Source organism: Chanodichthys erythropterus, chromosome 13, assembly GCF_024489055.1.
Source record: "Chanodichthys erythropterus isolate Z2021 chromosome 13, ASM2448905v1, whole genome shotgun sequence".
Lineage (NCBI taxonomy): Eukaryota > Metazoa > Chordata > Actinopteri > Cypriniformes > Xenocyprididae > Chanodichthys > Chanodichthys erythropterus.
In genome coordinates this window covers 48,398,519-48,421,478 of record NC_090233.1, presented here as the reverse complement: position 1 = coordinate 48,421,478, position 22,960 = coordinate 48,398,519, and the positions used below count along the sequence as shown (strand labels likewise).

The 22,960-nt window shown below is 37.0% G+C and overlaps 1 protein-coding gene across 3 annotated transcripts in view; it reads right to left on the bottom strand.

The window, feature by feature from the left end:
• Positions 1–22,960, bottom strand: part of bmpr1ba (bone morphogenetic protein receptor, type IBa) — a 64,609-nt gene that overhangs the window by 26,420 nt on the left and 15,229 nt on the right. For all 3 annotated transcript variants that reach the window (XM_067405638.1, XM_067405636.1, XM_067405637.1), the window contains 2 exons: positions 18,247–18,313; positions 7,281–7,516 (listed from right to left, as the gene is read on the bottom strand). Coding sequence is in view for 2 of the 3 variants with exons in the window: in XM_067405636.1 (XP_067261737.1) it covers positions 7,281–7,359 (79 nt within the window). In the remaining variant the exon portion in view is untranslated. The remainder of the gene's footprint in view (positions 1–7,280; positions 7,517–18,246; positions 18,314–22,960) is intronic.

The window sequence follows — 22,960 nt, the reverse complement described above, 5'->3', positions numbered from 1 at the left end:
AAAAAAGTACAACAGCACAGCAGTTTTCAACACTGATAATCAGAAATGTTTTCTTGAGCAGCAAATCAGCATATTAGAATGATTTCTGAAGGATCATGTGACTTTGAAGACTGGAGAAATGATGCTGAAAATTCAGATCATCAAATTATATTTTACAATGTATTCAAATAGACAAATGGATAATAATATTTCACATACGGTATTACTGTTTTTACTGTATTGCTGATCAAATAAATGCAGCCTTGGTGAGCAGAAGATCATACTGACCCCAAACTTTTGAATGGTAGTCTACTTGCTGGATCTGTAAAGTTCATGGCATCATATCTTAATACAATATTATAATCCACGCTTAGTCTGGCACTCCAAAGTCTGGCTTGATAGTTTTAAACATTTTTACAGAAATTATTCAAAAAGAGTAAAAGTCAATAATAACAGTGATACAAGGAACTCAGAAAGGATGAAAGCAGCGTTCACCTCCATTGATTCTCAGTCTCTGCAGTTTTAATCATGTTACTGTTCAATTTAACAATTTTAGTAGAGAGAAAAAGCAGAGAAAAATGCTCTCCAATGTCAGAATACATTCCAGCCCATGTAAGAATAATATCTAATCAGTTTTGGCCACTTTATGAGAAAGTTTTACTGAAAAAAAATCACGCCTTTCACAGAAACCTCCAATTGATTCATAAGGAACATCCTGTGAAGATTGTCTGCGTTAGCAACAGTAACCAAAGGGGGCGGAGCTTAGCCAAAGGTTAAAGGGTTAGTTCACCCAAAAATTAAAATTCTGCCATTAATTACTTACCCTCATGCCGTTCCACACACGTAAGACCTTCGTTAATCTTCGGAACACAAATTAAGATATTTTAGTTAAAATCTGATGGCTCCGTGAGGCCTCCATAGGAAACAATGTCATTTCCTCTCTGAAGATCCATAAAAGTACTAAAAACATATTTAAAATCGGTTCATGTGAGTACAGTGGTTCAATATTAATATTATAAAGTGACGAGAATTTTTTTGGAGCGCCAAACATAACAAAATAACGACTTATAGTGATGGCCGATTTCAAAACACTACTTCAGGAAGCATCGGAGCATAATGAATCAGTGTATCGAATCTTCTGTTCAGAGCGCCAAAGTCACATGATTTCAGCCGTTGGCAGTTTGACACGCGATCTGAATCATGATTCGACACACTGATTCATTATGCTCCGATGCTTCATGAAGAATTGTTTTGAAATCGGCCATCACTAAATAAGTCGTTATTTTGTTATTTTTGGCGCACAAAAAATATTCTTGTCGCTTTATAATATTGAGCCACTGTGCTCACATGAACCGATTTAAATATGTTTTTACTACCTTTATGGATCTTGAGAGAGGAAATGTCATTGCTCCCTATGGAGGCCTCACGGAGCCAGTGGAAAAATATCTTAATTTGTGTTCCGAAGATAAACGAAGGTCTTACGGTTGTGGAACAACATGAGGGGTAAGTAATAAATGACAGAATTTTCATTTTTGGGTGAACTAACCCTTTAATTAAAAAGCATGAAAACAAAGTGATAAAAAAAAAACAACATACATTAAGTGTGCACAGGACTATGTGCAAGGGTGCACATAACTTTTTTGGTCTGGTTCTCGAGGGAGCCAAGCATTCATATCTACGTGGGCTGGCACTGTCAGAGTATTTTGGTCAATTGTGCATGTTGAATCAGTGTCCGTTGGCATCGGCAATCTCTGACTGGCTTTTCAGGTAAGCGAACGAGTCAGTGCACGAGAGTGAAGAAAGCGAGCAAAGAAGTCAAGACGGCACAGACAAAAGGCTGTACTAATATTACATCATCTTACCTGAGCATTCCAATGCCTGAATATTTTCATGATAATATGAGGCGCCTGAAGAAAGTGATCAGCATGATTAATATTCAAAATGGTAAGCAAACGCTGCTTTGTTTATGGTTTGTATATCTGCAGTCCTAGTTTCAATTTCCCTTTTTGAATGACGAATATAGACTACTGATACCTGCTGATAAAGACAATTATTTCCTTGCACGCAGGCGCAGAACACACATGCTAGCTGACAGTCGCTTGTAGTCCTTTTGGTGTGTTCAAGCGCAGCTTTTTGGCCGAAGCGTAGCTGACACGAGGCGACAACATAGTTTCTGTCACCGCTAGATCTTTTACGTCGACTTGGTGCGTCCTGGCCTTAGCACTACGTTTAAGTATGACTTTGTGCACTCTGTACTGTATTCCCACTTGGCATCAGAATACGTGACTAACAAAATTACATGCAAGCAAATCTCAGTTTCTCGGTACTGTACCGTTTCAAACACGCTTTTGTTTTCTTTTATTTCTCTCTTCAACACTTCTGTCTTTCCCACACTCCAGAGATCCAGTGTGGAGCTGCATCTGCCGGCTGTCCATCACAATCTTCTGGACTCTAGCCAGCAAACCAACTGCAGCTGGACGGCCCATGATATAGTCTCCGTGAGCAACTTAAAACAGAACATTAACTTTCACGAGTGACTATGCTGTAAAAATAAATCTAAATCACTTAATTTATCCAACAGGTGGTCACTGACAGTAAAAAGACAAACCTATAACAGCCTTTATTAATCAGAGCCAGAGAATAAACCTGAAAACCTCCCAGGAAAAGAGGTGAGAAGGTGATGAGAACGCTGATGACAGGCAGGGCAGTAAAGGTGAGACACCGTTTTTCCTCTGGGATGCGAGACATGCCCTCTTTCCAAGCCAAACAGGAAGCGAGAGATTCAGAGAGGTGCGACTGAGGACTGAAAAGACGTCCAGAGAAGATAATCACACAACCTCAAAACTGAAAGGTTTTGGCCTTTATTATTTTCTCACCTGAAACTTTAGACTTTCTGTGTTTCTCACAAGTAATGTTATTATAATTATTATTATTGTTACTATTATTGCTGTATTATAACTTTAAATATAATAATTACAATTGTAATATATCCCTGTAAAATAAAAAATAACAAATCAAGCATTAAATAACAATAATAATTATTATTATTATTATTATTATTATTATTGTAACACTTTTATTTTACAGCATAACTGTAAAATAACAATACTAACATTTCTGGCTGTCATAATAAGTGCTTCTCATTACAAGATTGGGAGGATAGTTGGCGAATGTTTCCCGTTATAAGCAACCCAAACTCAAATCACATGCAGAATTGGGTTTGTGTGGAGCAGCATTTACTGTGAACCGAGCTGCTCCAAGACACTGAAAACGCTGGATCATGAGCTGCTTACATGTAAAAGAACACAGTGCTGTGCTTCACTCTGAAACAAGCAGCGCATATATTTACTTAATTAAATGGATTTGATAATTGCCTTTTGTGATTTTGGTTTTATTTCAACGATTTGTGCAGCGCTAGTAGTTTATATATTCCACAAGCAGCAGACCTGCACCCAAACACACCCAAACATACAATGGCCTTGTCAATAGGGCAGACTGGATGTAGTCAGCATAGACAGACACTCCGGTCGACATGCGTGAGTTTGTGTGGCGGCAGTGGGAGTGATGGAGAGGGTGAGATGCTGTGGACTGTAAATAAACTCTGACAGAGACATCGCAGGCTCCGCTGCACTCAGTGGACAGCGGATGAGTTCATTGTGCGTCTGGGTGTTGGGAGACAGGTCTGGACCGTGTCTGAAGGTTATTATGGGATGGGAAATGATAGAAATGGCTGTTGATGAAACATTTGCTTTTTCTTTACCGCTCAGGAGGAGAAAGAGGTGAATATGAGTGTACACACAGGCTAACACAAAAAGGATAAGAGCATTCAAGTCAATTTCCTTCACTAGCTCAGATGTAATAAGTTAAAATTTTACTAAAATACAGTGGCTCCAAGGAGAATTCGGACACTTAAATCACACTTATAAATGGCTAAAAGACATTGCATTAGATAAATATAATTTAATTATAAATATATTTTTTAGGGGTGTAACGATTATATCGCAGTACGATATTTCGCGATGCAAAAATGTTACGATACTTTTACGATATGACTGCAGTCTAATCTTATTGGTTGAGCTGCCGACGTGAACTACTCTGCAACACGGAGGTGGCAGTGAGAGAAGCCGGGTTGTCACCGCATATTAAGGGTGTGTCTCAATCAGCTCTCTAGTTCAGTAAGTGTTTCGCACACACATCGAATCTTGCAAGCAGATTTAAACGTTTCTCGCGTCAGTCTCTTGCTTGGTCGCGTGAGAAAAGTCGTGGCTTTCTTTCATCGCAGTGCCCCAGGAACAGCTGTGCTCAAGGAAAAGCAAAATGTGCTTGCGATGCTTTGCTTTAAGAAGTGTTGCGAGGCCGTTCACATATTGCGTCTTTTCCGCCTGCAAGTCAGTTATTTCAAATGTAGCCATGCGGCAGGCGCGCTCATAATAGAAGCAACGTGGTTGCGACGCGCATGCGGTGCGTTTTCCAGGCGCATCGAAATGAAAAATTCTCAACTTTTCAGAATGCCGCAAGTGCACTGCAAGCCATGTGACAAGAACCAACCAATCAGCTTCGGCCTTTCTGTAACAAACATCAAAATCTCAGCCGAACAGCTTACATAGCTGTACAGGGTGGTTTTTCTTATCTCCATAAATATATCTAGTAGTAAAGGTAATGCAAGGGCTAGAAATCAATTTATCCTTTACTGAAACTTCCTGATCCTCTTGGCGAGCACAGTTCATGGATGCATAGCAACGACCGACGCCACAGGAGCACAAGCACTTTGAAAAGATGGAAAAGCGGTGCGGCCGCACCTTCCACACGTTTTTAGACACGATATGTGAACGTCCTTTCTGGAATAATTAATCTGCAGTCAATGAGTTAATCTAAATAATATTTTTTTTTTTTTTTTTCAGTGACACAGACGTATTCATTTGTATACAGGTTTTTATTAAACCTGAAATGTGATCTTGTATGTACAACAAGGAAAATTATTGAAATTTGTTAATGTTTTTTAAATAAATGAAACTGAAATTCAAATAAGATTTTGTTCAAAATATCGTGATACGTACCGTGTTGTGACCTGAGCGTATCGTTACACCCCTAATATTTTTGCTTAAATAATACTTATAATTTAATCATAAAATTAAAATGTAATATAATTTAAAGGGGTCCTTGATTATGATTTCTGTTATGTTTTCTTTTATGTTGTTGTTTGAGCATAAACAACATCTGCAAAGTTTTGATACTCAAAGTTCAATGAAAAGGGAGATATTTTCTTTTACAGAAATCACTTTTTAAGGACTACAACAAATGGCTTATAGGGACTACAACAACAAGCTTCTTCCCAGGTTAGTGACATCACTATCACAAACGAGGGTCAATTCAACACTGGATTTGAACAAAAGATTAACATGACGGCACATGCTAGTCAATGAGCTGAATCAACTCCACAGCAACAACCATTCAGAAATGTTCGGTTTCATTCTAAAAGTTGTCTCTCCATCAGTGTCGACTCCGGTTTGAACAATGTAAGGCTGAACACCGTTACTGACAATCCTCATTTTGGCTGTGTGAGATTCTCCAGCTTTGTTGTTGTTGTTGAGCAACCGAAGCGTGAGCTGTTAAAGCTCCACCCTCTTCTGGAAAGGGGGCCAGGAGCAGCAACTCATTTGCATTTAAAGGGACACACACAGAAATGGAGTGTTTTTGCTCAAACCCAAACAGGGGCAAATTTGCATAAATTATCTATGGGGTATTTTGAGCTGAAACTTCACAGACACATTCTGGAGACACCAGAGTCTTCTATTACATCTTGTAAAAGGGGCATTATAGGTCTCCTTTAATAAAACATATGTCATATAAATTCTATATTTAATTTAATTATTTAATTTATATTATAAATACCAATAAATTATATTATTTAAATGTCAATATTATATTTTATTAAATATATTATGTATATTACATTATATTACTGAATATATTATTCATATTTAGAATTATTTATAGTATTTATTAAATACATATTATATTAATATAAATTAAAACTTTAATTAAATAAATAAATATTTCACAATCTAAAACATCTAATAAAGTAGTTTGTTAGGTTTGAAATCATTCAACAAAAGATATACTGCTAAAATTAATATAAAAATGACAACTGTATAAACTTGAGGGGAACTGACTTCATACATCCACTAAAAATTAGAAGACATTGAGCAAAAAATGAAGAAAAGTGAAGAGTTAGTGTTAGTTAGTTAGTGAAGTAAGAGGAACCTGCAGCATTTGAGCAAATCTAATCCAATGACATTCAGACTGTTTTAAGTGTGACTTCAGTGTCCAAATACTTTGAGGCAACATTTGCCAAAATTCTGCTTTAAAAGGACCAACAGTTAAATCACATTTATTACAGCAAATACAACATTATATTCCTTCAATATGCAATTATACCTATTTCTGGAAGGCACAGTTATTGGTTATTAATGTTACAAAAAAACAAGGTCTGTCTAGAAAACACACACACACAAAACAAGTGTTTGAGAGAAAGAGAGTCTGTTGTATAAATTAAACACTAACTGATTTCAAAGCCGGACCTCCAACTGTGTGTAAAACAAGTGTTAGGCAGCTGAGAGGCTGATACCACACTACAAAACGAGAAACACACACAGCAACACCTGGCTGACCATTTGGCACACCATCACTATGAGGTTTGTATAAGCCTGATGGTAAAGTCCAGCATACAGAACACCATAAACACATATACATATAACAAAGAATTAAAGCATCCTTCATAGGAAAGAAAAATCACAGATAAGCTATCACAAATATCCCTTTTTAAATTCAATCATTTCTTCTAGACAGGGCTGTAACCATCATAGACATCAAGGGGGACACGTCAATGATCGATTATTAAACTTCTCCAAAGAAAAAGACCCCAGTAATTTCATGTGTCTCCTATAAAGTCCAAAAAGAGATCTTAATAATGCGTTCAATTATGCCAAGATACCGAAGTCTGCAATCAACAAGTATTTCCCAAGAACACATGATCTGCTATCCATATTTATTTTATAGCTCTATACTATCACTGTATTGTCAACTACTGACTCATCCATTTTCATTTCTTCCAAGGAATTTTAGGAGAACATCTTGATACTTAGATGAAACAACTGAGAACTCAATTAAAATATCCTGAGCTATAAAAGAGCAACATCTGAGTATATGTGTTTGGCGATCTGTAGAGCAGAGACCAGCTGCATTACAAATCCTGCATTAGAAACACACAGTCAGTAAATGTTCTGAAGGTTGACACTCACCCAAGTTCTCCTCCATGAATCCCAGAAGTCCAATGACCAGCACACAGACCCAACGCAAGCAAGTCCTCAAGAGATCCATCTTCCGTGCGCGCAACTCCAGGGAGCGAGTGAATCCCTCAGCTGTCTGCTCAACACACTCTTGAGTTTGTGTGTGTGTACGTGTGTGTCCTCTACAGAATGTGAGAAACTGCACACCCCACAGCAGCCTCAATCACAGCTTCACACTGACTGCCCAGCTAGAGAGAGAGAAATAGAGAGAGAGAGGGGAGGGGATTATTCACAGTCTTACACACAGTAGCCTCAGTGTAGTTGGGCCAAACCCCGCCCCCCACTTTAAGACCACGCACCCATATTTTCAACTCACCCTCCCTTTCCCTTTTTTAACCAAACACACCAGTTGCATGGAATTCTAGCATACTGTGTCCTGCGTACTGCACAGTACAAAACCTATTTGTGAGTGTGCGTGAGTGTGCATGTGTAAAAAAAAAACTAAAGTATGTTGAAAATTAATATGTTTAATAAATGAACATATTAGTTTAATTGATGTTTAATTGAAGTTTATTTGAAGTTTAATGAACATATTAATGTTTAGTGAATAATAATTAAACAATAAACATTTATTAAATTGCTTATTAATTAATATTCACATTTTGATTATTACTGTTGCCTCTAGTAATTTTGTGTCTGATTTTTAATTTCCAACCAATTTTGGGTTCATTTTAAGCCAGCCATATAGTTGGTCAAACATTTAACCCAGCTGCTGAGTTAAAACAAAAAACAATGAGTTTGTCCATTTTCTACCCAACTTGGGTTGTTTTTAACCCAGCATTTTTTAGAGTGTGTCTTTGACTTTGGCAGCCTGATCATATATAAAAAGTTAAGGTGTTAAGAATTCTATTAAAGATGGCAGGTTAAGTACATTGCATTGTAGGATACAGTATTCCAGTTTAACTTATACTGTACATTCTGGCAAATATCATCCGGGACAGTCTGCATACTGTGCATACTACAAAAACAGACAGTCTGCATATTGTGCATACTACAAAAATAGACAGTCTGCATACTGTGCATACTACAAAAATAGTATACATAGCAGTAAGACAGTATGCTATTTCAAAACAGCCTCATGCTTGTGATTTGATTGACAGCTCAATACAAATTGATGGTATTGATGGTTGATTAACATTTAAACTAGAGCAACAAAAACACCACAACACCATTGTTTCTGCAGTAAATGGTACTACAATAAAAATGCAGTATGGGCTATGCAGATCAGATCAATCCAAACAGTTCAAGAAAGGAGAGAGAGAGAGAGAGAGAGAGAGAGAGAGAGAGAGAGAGCGCTAACTAAAACTAATAAACAAGCAAAAGAGAAAGAGAGGTCAAATGAACATAGCTCCCTCTTACTGAGGCTTCTGGATAACCAATCAACCAGTAAATCTGTGAAACACACACACAGACTTCTGCCAAACATAACGAGCTGTGATGGAGATTTGACCTTTGACTCTTCTTCCAATTTGTACGAGGTTGACCTTTAACACATATCAAACCCAGTCCAAACGAAGTTGGAGCAAAACAAAATCTAAAGCAAAAAAAAAGAAAAGAAAAGAAAAAAGTATGTTCCTACTTACTCATTGCTGTTAAATATGGTTGTCACTCTTCTTCTAAGCCCTTTATCTTGTTCTGTATCTTGTTCAGATATCAATTGGAGTGACAACCAAACTCATTCCTAAAACATTCAGAAGGGCTTTTCTAAACCCCAGGTAAATGGGATCCTAGGTTATCTTGATTAGAGGTTGATCGACTGATCAGTGTGCACTGATAACCGATTGTACCAGCAATTATCCATACTTTTAGTTTTTCCGGGTTGCGTCCATTGCTAGAGCAGCAGCGAAGGGTCCACTTTCATTATACAGTACGAAAGCGACCTCTAGAGGTGAAATCACTGACGTCTTGTGGAGTTTGTTTTGACACATGAGCGGCACACTTCACATCCCAATTCGAGTACTTATGCACTATTCTATGATGTTTTTAAGTATAAATAGTGCAAGTAGTGTGTTCACACTGAAAATTCCAAAAGAAAAGTACACTTTAAATACCTGGATGATGCACTAAATTAACAGAAAAAATGAAGTGTGGAATATCGGACACTTCATGCACTCAACTATCGCAGCTTTAATTACGTAGTGGAGGGGGAGTGACTATCAGACTCCGATGTTAAATGACAAAATAACTTTACAAAATTCACACACTACACGGATGAGTACATAATGCATAAGTACATATTGTATAAGTGCATAGTGTATAGTGCGTCATTTGGGACGCAACTATAAACAACAAAATGGTATGCATACAGTACACTACAGTACAGTACGTGTTTTAATATTAATTATAATATAGTATAATTATAAATTAATTAATTTGTTGTCTAGATGATGCATTAGTAGAGAAAGAGCAGCAGTATTTTTGCTGTCGAGGCTGAGGACGCTAATATTAGTAGTGCCTCAAGTGGTTACAACAATGTGATAAAAATACACGTTAGCCAGTGAAGTTGCACATTTAAAACTAGTGACGTGAGAAAGCAAATTGTATGGTCATGCAGCCAATGGAAACATATAAACAAACACATTCCATTTCAGTTATTTTTTCACTGTAAATGCATATTTTGTTATTTTTATTAGATAATCATCAATTGTTCTAAAATAAAATCAAATAACATGTGAGCATATACATACAATATACATATGTCTTATTTCAATGCTATGGCTGTTTTTATTCAGTATCCACTTTCAAAACTATCAGTTGATTAATCGGTTATCGGCCAGTGTGGTCCGACCTAGTTATCGGTAAAATCGGTCGACCTCTAATCTTGATATACTGCTCATAATTTACCAAAGGTTAACAATTAATCCATATTTATATGCTGACATTTCACACTGTACATTCCAAAAACTTTTTTTTTTTGCATATTTGTGGTGTGAGTGTCAATGACTGGACAAGGACAGCACACAACCTGTTTAAATAAAAGTTCTAGCCTTGCGTGTCCTCATATCAAGTTCTTTTCTGAATGGACTTTTTGGGACTATAAAAGGTAAGAATGAAATGGTCTCTTCTTCACTCCAATTGTCATGTTTTCTGTCACTATTCGTCATTTTTCCCCTCAAACGCTGGTGTTTCCGTGATTGTCCAAAGCAAAGTCCACCCTACTTTTTTTTGTTAAATATCCTATTTCACTTGTAAATACATCATAAAATAGAGGAAAATTTGTTTTTGAACACCATTTCATGTAGGGGTGTTCGATTCCAGATTTTTCTGAGTCGACTCAGACTCTCACCACAGGAGTCGACGGAATCAACTCCTTGACTCCATTTACCATTAAAAGATGGTCAGGAGGAATAATACAAGATTGCAGTCATTATTACACACTAAATTTATTCCCCCTCCCCCACCCCCCAACACAAAGCCTTAAATCCCCCTTATTAAAACGCCACACTTTCGGCGTGTCTGTCCAAATTAGTCCAATTTATCAATGACATTACCTTGAAATGATGAGTAGCCTCAAGGTTGTTACCTAGTTGCCAATACCTAATTTCACATGGGTAGAAGTCACCTTAAAACAGCTGTGGTTGAATATGATGTCAGAATTAAACAAACAAGAACTAAAGTATTAATGCTTTTCACAAATTCCTCACTTCATTTAGTACACTCTTTGCTGATATAGTTAACTAAACTTCCGTGCTCTATACAGGAATTAGAGAATAAGTGAACAAGTGAGTGAATTCTGACACAGCAACAGAGTCAACAACGAGGGTCAATTCCTGTGCTGGAGTCGACCCCAACTCTAGGGCTACGCAGAGTCGAGGAATCGACACTTTAGGAGTCGAATCCCCATCACTAATTTTATGTTATTTTAAAATGTAGGGAGGTAGCTTAGGGATTTGAGCAGAACAACAGTGTTTTCACTTATTTTATGTCTGTTTATGATGATTAAATGACAAATCCAATGTATCAAATCAGCAAACACACATTCCCCACTAAAGCCATAATGGCAACGACACCCTGACTAACACCCGCCAATTCGTTCCATCTGTTACCAGGCCCACACTACAAACTCATCTTCCAAATGTTTGCTCCTGTTTTCACAGCTGACAGAAGCGATGCGTTAGTCTGTTAAAGGAGCATTTGTCAGCTTTTGGTTCATGTGAGTGTGTGTTTTGATACCATTAGGAGAGGTGAGTGTGTTGTCGCTGCCATTATGTGGTGTGTGTCATAAAGCGAAGTGTTGATTGTTCAAATGTGGAGGTGTAAGAATCAGCAGCAAAAAATAGACCTTCAGCTGTCTGAACAACACATGCATGCTTTCTAATACTGTGAGCTCCTAAATAGCACTGAAAGTAATAAAAGCATAAACAGTTTTAAGCCTGTAGCTGCTCAGACAATAGCTATGTTCCCAAACTAGAAAGCTGCCTATGTAGGTCGTATTTTAAGGCTCTACTCAAAGATATCTTGGTCAAAGCATTGCATTTATCTGGGATTGCAGTGAAAGCAATACATTGCAACAAGCGCACTGGGAAAAAACTCTGGCAGACAAAGTGAGAGAAATACTTAACACTTATAATTTTTTTTAATACCAAAAAGTATCAATAAAAAGTTTAAAATTTAAATTTAATTTAATATTTTGCTCAATATTTATGTGATTTTATTTATTTTTTTTTTCACTTTTCAGAGTTTAACATCACTGATGCAGCCCACTATGGTTTGAAACAGAGCTTCTGTGTGTATGTTTGCAAGAGAGTACTTCAAAGGTCAGGTTTTGCAGAGAGAAAGGTCAGAGGTCAGTGTAATGACCTGAAGAGCTTCAGTGACCTCACACCTGTTTGAGATCATCCGTTTGGTCACATACCATCACACACACAATATACACCAGTGTTTTCAGGACCACTGTTTAGCAGCGAGCCACTGAATTCACAGCTATCAATAAGCTATGAACACACAAGGCAACACAGTTCAACTAGTAACGTCAAATTTGTGAACAAATCATTCATTTGAACTGGTTCTTTTTATTTATTGGCGTGTTATAATGTGCAGTTTGGAGGGGGAAAAGACTGATGTTTTTTCTCAGAATTGCGAGTTAATATCTCACAATTTTGACTTTATAACTCGCAACTGCAAATCATAAAGTCAGAATTTGCAAGATATAAATGTCTTTTAAAGTCAGAATTGCATGATAAACTCACAATTGTGTCATGACTTTTCCTCAGAATCGCAAATTCTGACTTTATAATATGCAGCTGTGAGTTATAAAGTCAGAATTGTGAGATATAAACTTTTTTCCCTCCCAATTGCGCATTATAACACTCAATTGTTTATATCTTAAAATTCTGACTTTATATCACACAAAGAAAAAAGTCTGAATTGTGAGATATAAAGTCAGTATTACGTGATTAAAAACACGCAATTGCGAGAAAAAAAGTCAGAATTGTGAGATAAAAAGGTCGCAATTACCTTTTTTATTTTGTATTTCATGGTGGAAACAAGTTTCCATACCTTCCTGCTTAATGTTTTGAATGCAAACACTGCAAAATGTGAAGATATTTTTTTTACATAAAATTGGACTAAAAATACTAAATAACTGTTTTAGTTCCAAAATGATGACTGGGCACCATTAAAAAACATGCACATATTGAGGTCATGTAACACTATTGTTTGAACACCATGGTGAGTAAATAATGACAGAATTTCTATTTTTCCATGAAAACAATCAAAGTTTATCATATTTATCCTAACAGTGTTTTGTTGCACTAAATGCTTGTTGTTTTGCATTTTATTATTGACTAGGATCAGTTGAAATGGTCAACAGCACACAGACAGTGAGGCAGACTGAGCCGTGAGGGGAATGTGTTAGAGTTCAACATGGGTGAATGGAACATAATCAGCACATGCAGGCTGCTCCACATTTATTCTGCTTAAACAAAGACAAGCACACACACATTTTCACACACTAACGAGGACCATCGCGGCTCCGCTGCCACCTGGCTCATCCCTCCAATTAAGAATTCCCTAACGAGGTGCCAATTAGAGGAAAAGAAAGAATGATACAAAAGCAAAGGGTTGCAGAGGGCAGAAAACATTAAACAGAGAAAGAAAGAAACAGACAACAAGGCAAGAGGAAGTGATGGCAATTACACATGACAAGACAGAACGCAGACAGAAATGTGTCTGTTTAGACTCTCTTTTTGATCTATTTTTGCTTTTTCTTGTTATCATCAGGAGTTTATAGGGTAAATGTTTGACATTTGTAAATGTGCTACAAGTGGTCAAAGGAAGCCCCTAATCACCTTAAATCTTTATATAGTGTTAAAGATCAAGATGGTCACAGAGAGGTTGTAGGTTTGAACCCTGGAAAAGTTTTGTTTATGACAGAAATGGTATGCATGGTTCGGCTGCACAGATATTAAAGGGGTGATGAACTAAGAAATCTAATTTTCCTTGAGCTTTTGACATATAAGAGATCCTCATACTTTAAGAATATCCTGTAAGTTTTAGAGCTGAAAACTTTCTTGTTAGTCTAATAAAAGCTTTAATTGACACCAGAGCCAGCAAACGACAGAATTTACAAAGTGGGCATCTATGACGTCAAAGGGCAGCAAGCATCACCTCTACAGAAGAAGATCAACGCCTACTTCATCACTGCCTGTTTAGCCCCGTCCACCGATTTGCGCATGACATGCAATAGAATAGGTAGCCTAAGTAACATAGGCCTCTATGTGGTGCTAAACCGGTTCGAGCTACCAAGCAATAAACATGCCGTTGAGGATTACAAAATATTGTGCAGTGCCTGGACTCGACAGTAACAAGACAACATGTAAGTAACTGTGTTAATTCTAATGCCTGATCTGAAATGTAATGATTCATGTACAGTCAGATGATCTTTGTCTGTGTCAGTAAATCAAACCTGTGACTAAACGTGTACTTGCGTTGTTTCTCTTAGTAGGATGAAAATAATCTGTTATTTAATGGTGATTAAATTATATAAAGAAAGCAATCAAAGAAAGCTCCTAATCATTTCAATCGTTAGAGCAGCGCGCACTGAAGCTGTCAATCAAACAGCGCGAGTTTATCAGTGACTGACGTGCAAAACTCCCATTTTATTCAACGAATCTCTTAGTTATATCGCGTTTGCATTGTTAGTGAAGATGAAAGCATTTGTTGGTGTACAGAAATTGAGTTGATATGACGAGATCACTGCTTTCATGCACTCAACATGTCTGTGATCAGCTACACAGTGTTCACCTCTGCAACCTTTCATGCCACAATCTAAATGTAATGCAACACTTTTCACGATTAGTTAACCTTGAGAGCTGTAATGGTAAAAACGCACTAAAAGAGAGAGTAATACTTGGCTATTTCAAATGGAAAGATGTCAGCCAATCACAGCAGTGGCCGTTTACACTGAAGTCTTACAGCAGACACGCCCCTTAAAACAGAGCGTTCAAACCAGTGGGCTAAAATCAGGGTAGGAAAAATGCCTTTTATTTATAAATTATATATAATATTATACAATTTTGGATGTAAAAAGCATACTAACATTATAAGTGCACCCCAGGAAATATTATAAAACAATAAAACAATGCAGTTCATGACCCCTTTAAAATTCTGTGTGATCTGGGTGAACACTATGTAACTTTTGTTGCTCTAGCGGTTAATAAACAAAACTGCATGCGTCTTGCAGAAGAACACTGCAGCCGGAGCTACTTCTCTCTGTTTATGTATATGACAAGTAATGCAGGGAACTGGGATACTCCACAGCGGTTTCCGTCCCACCCGGTCTAAAATAGTCTGAATATAAAGACTTATTATAGGCGTATTGTAGAAGACAAAACACGGTTTGGAAGATGGATTCATGATGTTCTCGCTCATTATATAAAATTTGTGAATTTTGAAAAAAAAAAGAAAAAAAAAAGTTGCATAGTGTACCTTTAAATAAGCCAAAAATACATTTCTTGATATGGCAGAAACTGAAAAATGGCAGATAATTAAACAAAACAAAAGAAAAATAAAGATTTGAATTTTTTAAATATTAAAGGGATAGTTCACCCAAAAATGAAAATTTGATGTTTAGTGGTGTATTAGAGGTAAAAAATTATGTAAATACTATTCGGTTTCTCGCACAAACCGATCGTTTTGTGTCTTAGGACATCAATGTGTCGTCACGAGCAGCAGGATTTAATTTGGATTTGTCTGTGCATGTTTTTTTTTACTCTCATAGATTTTGTTACCATTGACATGCATTATATGACTGACAGACTGCAACGGTTGAAGTTAAAAATCATCATTTGTGTTTTACTGAAGAAACAAAGTCACCTACATTTACCCTGGGGGTAAGCAGATAAACATCAAATTTTCATTTTTGGGTGAACTATCCCTTTAAATTATTAGTGTTTTTAAAGATGAACTTTAAGTAAGCGTTAGATGACAGCAAAGGTATCTAAATGTAAAAATTGAAGAAAATAAGTTAAATTATATCATAATTTAAAAAATCTCTAATATCAGCTATTTAACAATGGGGAATTCACTAAGAATTAATTACAGTCACTTATGGTGTCATATAGGCACCCGATTCACACAAAAAAAAAAAGAAGCAAATCAGGTAAACATCTCCACAACATTTCAGTCTGGACATAAAACCTCAACTGTTTTTACACCTGCACGTCTCAAAAAAAAAAAAATACGCAAATGGATCCTACTTAAAGCTCTGATAACAACCCCCACACAGGCATTCCACTGGAGGTCAGGACCTCTGAACATGACCTTCGACCTCTGTCTTAGGATCAGTCAGTCAGGGCACTGTGAAAAAGTCGACTGCCTGTGAAAACATACAATATCCCACCCGGAAGAAAAGAAAGACAGATGAATGGAGTAAAGAGACCAAGAGGAGAAAGGATGAGGAATTGAAGCGTGCAAGTGTCTTTATATCAGTCAGCTTAGTCTGACCACAAACCGCCCACTTAGACAGGAAGAGATTGTTTGAGCGATATGTAAATGCAGCAACCGCTTTGTTTTGTCTTTGCATGTCATTTAGTGGTGGGTTTATATTAAATAGATCATACCACATACAGGTGTCTCAAAAAAGGAATCTAATTGATATTAAATGCTTCAAACAAAATTGTGATTATTGTTCAAAGAAAATCTAACATATTTATTGACATATCATTTAAGACTTACTGATATATAAAATTATAATTAAACTTTATTTGGAGTATTTCTTTATTGCACAATGCACATTTCTTAATATTATGCCTAAAAGTGTTTTAATATCACCATTAATAAGGATTGTATGATCTTTGTATAATGTCGGTCTTTAAATGCAAGATATTTAAAGTGAACCTGAAGTATGCAATAATTCCACTTCAGCACAATCAAATATACTTCAGTATATGTTTAGTTGGACCTCAGCACTACTTCTGCACAGTTAAAGTGCATTAATTACAAAATTAATTGTTCCAATTTAGCAGATAAATATGTGAATGCATTTGTAGGATACTTAGCACAAAACAAATGTATTTCAAATACATTTTAGTATATTTTTATATATTTTTTATATATTTTCTTCTCACTAGGGCAGGCAAATAATTTTTGGAAAATTCTTGCCATATTTGAGAGCAATATGCATCAGACCTGGGGGTCGAAGTTTGTCTGGTTAGCCCCTGCTGGTAAAAAAGCATATTTCTCTGTTAAAAGCCATTCAAAAGTAGCATATATATATTCTTTATTAAAATATATAAAAATATATAAATAGATGAAAAGTACAATGAGACTAATCTGATTATGTCATTTGTAATGCTTCATGGAAGTGGGCGGCTGCTACTGAGTTCTTTTGGATTATTGGTAATGTGGTTCTTCACATCTTCGGACTAAGGGTAGTTGAAGCATTTTCATCCCTTAAAGCATTAGTTCACTTCAGAATTAAAAATTTTCTGATAATTTACTCATCCCCATGTCATCCAAGATGCTGGTTTTTCTTTCTTCAGTCGAAAAGAAATGAAGGTTTTTGAGAAAACATTCCAGGATTTTTCTCAATATAATGGACTTCAACAAGGTTCAACGGGATGAAGGTCCAAATGTCAGTTTCAATGCAGCTTCAAAGGGCTCTACACGATCCCAGAAGAGGAATAAGGGTCTAATCTAGCAACAAATGGTAATTTTCTAAAAAAATAAAATAAAATTCTATACTATTTAACCACAAATGTTCGCCTTGCACTGCTCTGCGATGCGCCCCGCTTTACGTAATCACATTGGAAAAGTCACGTGTGACGCGGAAGTACCGAAATTTTCATTCTGAACCATTTACTCTGAACCATTTACTATTTACATTTTTTTTTTTTTTTTTTTTTTACAAATCACTTCCTCGATGAAGGAAATGAATGAGCTTTTACTTCCAGAACCTGACTGTTGCGCTCTGTTTCCAATGACACACAACACTGGTGTGTGTGTGAGCAGGTGATGGAGTGGATCTAGGGGTCAGCAGTCGTGCTTCAGCTCCCAAATATAGAGCGACCGTGTCACCGACTACGAGATGCAGATCTCATATCATGCCACAGTCGACCCTCTCTCTCCCGTTCACACTACCGTCTTTATCTGCCCTCCATAGACTGGCATTCAGAGCAGTATCATGTGTGTAGTGTTGTCTGTCTGTTGTCTGTACACTCACCAGAAACATAAAACCACCTCAGGGCCCCCCGAGCATGACCTCTGACCTCTCTTCCTCTCCACAGATATGAGACTCCTGGCCACTTTCTCTGCTAATACGGAGTGTGTTTGCGCATATATAGGTTATGGTGTACCTAAAGCTTCCGCGTTGATCACGTTACAGTGGTATAAACTTTACCGGTTACAGCAGGGTCTCGACCAGCAGTGAACGCATATGTAAGCTAAAGCTGTGTTGCGAGTGTGCGACTTTGTTTACCTGCGCAGGTATCGCTGTCCCGCATACATTAGCTCCCATGAACCATTGAACCCTGAGCACTGGAAATCTGTAGGAACAAACAATACCACTGTTTTACAATTACAAAGGCAAGCAAAGCCATTTGAACAATTAATTATGGGATCCCATAAAGTATATGGAAGTTTAAGTCAAACAAAAATTTTCATTGCATTATATGTACACAAAATATCACATTTTTTGTTTAAAAAAATGACACCTGCTTTGATATAAAATATAATAATATCCTTTTAAATAATAAATGACACTTGCTTTTAGATTATTTTTAATTTGAATCAGTAATCACCCAGAACACCCTCATCTAGTAAAATCTACAAAAAAAATATTTTTAAATATATCATTTATACATCACTTTTATTTATTCCTATAATGTTTTTATGTTAAAGAAATACTTAAATACTTGGAAAATAAAGTGACATTGTGAGGATGTTTGTTTTAGCCTCTGCTCTCCCATCAATGTCAACTGATTACCATGGGTGAGAAAATATGCAAAATCTGCTACCAAACTATCGGATGAGAAAACTGTTAAAGGGTTATTGGCTGATTATTAGCTGCCTGATGCTGTTGATTTCTGATGTCATGTCACAGCATGTTTCCACCAATCACACAAAGAAAACATCTAATGTGAAACACAAGACTTCAGACACAACCACATCAGCACCAGTCACAAGTCAGTCAATGTAATCGAATCTGTGAAAGAAAAGCCTTTCATACTGAGAAAGAGAGGGAGGGGGGAGGGGGGAGGGGGGTTAAATGAGTTACAGACATTAGCTCTAATTCAATCTGGGCTATAACGTGTATGGCAAAAACAAATATTTTTGTACATTCACGGCTCTCTCTGCCTCACACACACACACACACACACACACACTGAATTTACTGCCGTTTATCAGCGAAAGCTGAACAGTTTATATGTGGGTTAGGGCTACACAATTATGACAAAAATCGTAAAATGTCGATTATTCCCTTGAAATTGTAATTATGATTAGCATTAATTATGATGATAGCATTAAGCCTCAAATGTCAGCTGTACATTGGTTTAGTTTCTTCTTTAAATAAAAAAAAAGTAAACATATGCATGGTATAATAATTGGGGATTTCGCACCGGGTTGTTCTAGTAACTTAGTTATAGGAACTAGCCACAAGGGTGGTTCCCCGAGAACTAATGTTCCTTTTGTGCTGGGTTAGACCTTTTACACTCTGAAGTAGTCATGATTTGCCTCTCACAACGTTACATGAGTACCTGTACCTGTTCTTGGTCGCATGCTTGTGCGGTGACCGGCAGTGGGATTTTCGGCATCCTGTGTGTTTTTAGTGAGTTTTACTAGTGCCTTTTATGTTTAATTGCATATGATTGTCATGAACAACTGCTTTTAGACACTGCACAATCTGAACTAATGGAGCTTTTAATTATCGCTGCCTTGTGGACTTTGGTCAACTTAACCTTCGTTTGTCAAGGGATCACACTCCAATCTCCGAGGATACAATATACTAGAGATCAGCTGTTAAAATGAAACACGCATAATCAAAATCACCGGATTACTGCTAGATCTTCAGTATCCTGACTGTATTCAATGAAGGGATTATATTAAAACCACGACTGGAGATAATTCAGGCAAAGCTAAGAAAAGGAAGCATGGGAAAAGAGGAGGAGTTAGACTGCTAACAGGTAAATCACGTGGAGGGGGCGTGTGTCTAGATGTCAACAAGAGCTACTGTTCCTCTGTGACTGTTAGAGAAAGACTCTGCGTGCCCGATATTGAATTGTTATCGGTATCGCTACGTCCATTCTATCTGCCTCGTGAATTCCCGCAAATATTCATAACTGTGTACATTCATCCTAAAGCAAATCATGTTACTGCATTGAGCACTTCGTTTGATGTGGTGCACAAACTTCAGAACATTTCACTTGAAGCACCCAATCTCATTCTTGGAGATTTTAATCATGCATCCCTAAAAAAAGACTTTGACAAATATTTATCAATCTGTAACTTGTCCAACCAGGCAGAATAAGACTTTGGATCTCTGTTATGGGACTGTCAAGGGAGCATATAAATCTGTACCCTTGCCTGCCTTAGGTTCTGCCGACCATAATTGTGTACTGCTTCTTCCTACATATAAATCTGTCCTTAAGAGAGCACTAAATAATTTTTATCTGAGATTCGATCAGTTTTATTTTAAGAATGAAACTGAGGAATTGTGATGTAAATTTAAAGATAATCATTATCTTGTCCTAAACCAGAGAGCAGTTGAAAAATCTTTTCTTTCTTTAAAGTTAAATACGAGTCCTGGTCCAGACAATATCTGTGGCAAACTATTGAAATATTGTGCAGGGCAATTAGGTTACATCTTTTATGATATTTTTTTATATGTCTTTATGGCTACAACATGTACCTAACCTGTGGAAGCAGGCTGTTATTATCCCAGCTCCTAAAAATAATTGTCCCACGGCTTTAAATGACCTCAGGCCAATTGCTCTCACTTCTCTCGTAATGAAATCATTTGAAAAGCTTGTAAAGACAGAGATTGTAAGGCAAACTGAGCAAGCTCTTGACCCTATGCAGTTTGCTTATAGGGCAAATAGAGGAGTTGAGGATGCTACAATTACTCTACTTAATCTTTTGTCTAAGCACTTAGAAGGGAAAAATACTCAGCTTTTAATACTATCCAACCTCACATTTTAGCTATGAGACTTATAGAGCATTTTAAGCTGAGCAACAATTTGGTGGGTTGGATACTGGATTTCTTGACAAACAGAACACAGAGGGTGAAAGTAAATAGCATTTTATCAGATTTATTATGTTCGTCCACTGGTTCACCCCAGGGCTGTGTTCTTTCACCTTTTATTTTATATTCTGCATATTAATATGTGCCAAAGTAAGCATGTAAATAGGACTATATTGAAATTTGCGGATGTTATCGTGAGTCTGCTACATGACAATGAGTCTGGTCATGGACCTGTTATTGAGGAGTTTGTCACCTGGTGTGATGAATCTTATTTGGAGTTAAATATAACTAAAACAAAGGACATGATTATAGATTTTAGAAATTGTGCTTTAAGTTATGACACTACGATTATTAAAGACCAGGCGGTGGATTGTGTAGAAAGCTACAAATATCTTGGGACAGTCAGAGATTCTAAATTGACTTTTGAAATGAACTGTGAGATGGTAGGTAAAAAGGGACATCATGTTTTGCCTCAGAAAGCTGTCCAGATTTCACAATGACAAATCTAAGATGACCCTTTTCTATCTGGCTTTTATTGAATCAGTCTTTGGCAATTTGTCTTTGAAGAACAAAAATTCGTTTAATCAAATTGTTAGGTGAGCAAGTAAGATTATAGGTGAACCACAACTTAACTTAGCCGGTCTTTACTCCAACTATTTACAGCGTAAGGTGAGTTTTATAATTAGAGATTGTTCCCACCCTTTATATGCTGAGTTCCAGCTCCTCCCCTCTGGATGTCGGTTCGTGGCCCTTAGGTGGAGAACTAGACAATATAGGAATACTTTTGTACCTACAGCTATATTATTAAATGAAAAAGGCAGGAGATGACACTCTTTACAATGCATGGTTACTTTTTGTATTTTAGGTGGGTGTCGAGGGTGTGTGTAGAAGCACATTGTCATGACTTTTTATTTTATAGTTATTGTATGCTGTGATGTCTTATGGATGGATTGCTGAATCTCCTGCCTGCGCAACAAATTTACCTTCGGGTAATAATAAAGATAGCTGGACCTTGACCATGCTCTAAACACAGCTCTTAACCCCTTACCAGTCACTCCCACTTTTGGCCAGGCAGTGAAAAATGACATACCCAAAATAAAACGGTTGTTGCTAACAAGTCCTCCGGACTACACACAAAACCAAGGTATCATTTGAAAGCTGACACTTGACAGTTTACTATGAAAGACTTAATTACTCTAGCGATTACTAATAGAGAGATAAAAAAGCTCAAACACAATGGATTTTTTAATATATATATATATATATAAAACATGTAATTTCCTGTTGCCCCCTGGTGGCGCAATGACTGTAAATGAATATTGCCATGTAGCTGTCTTTAGGCCAGGATTATTATCAAACATGTGAAGTTTGGGGCAGATCGGTCATTGTATGCCCGAGTTACAACAACGTCCTGTTTCATGGCGAAACATCGAATTTTGTCAGGCCGCCACAGACATGCGCTTCAGTGAAAACTCAAGGTCTTCGCAATTTAATGTTGCAAAGGCCTTTAGATTGACCAAATATGATGTTTATCTGAAAAAATCTCTAGGAGGAGTTTGTTAAAGTACAACATATGGAAATGGCAAAAATATCTCACTTCCTGTTTCCAGATTTTGCACACAGGGACTTTTTTGTAGGTATTGGGATGTTACATGTGTCTATCAAATTTTATACTAGTACGTGAAATGTAGTGCAAAGGGCGCTTAATTGAAATTTTGTAGGTGGCGCTGTTGAGCCATTTTGCCACACCTAATTCTGGAACCCATATCAGACGTAAATTTTCACCACTTCTGACGCGTGTGCAGTTTCATGAGTTTTTGAGCATGTTTAGGCCCTCAAAAATGCAATTCATTTCAGAGAAGATGAAAAATTGACTGAGCAATTACAATAGGGTCCTCACACCATCGGTGCTCGAGCCCTAAAAACACTTACCATTTAACACATTGAGTTC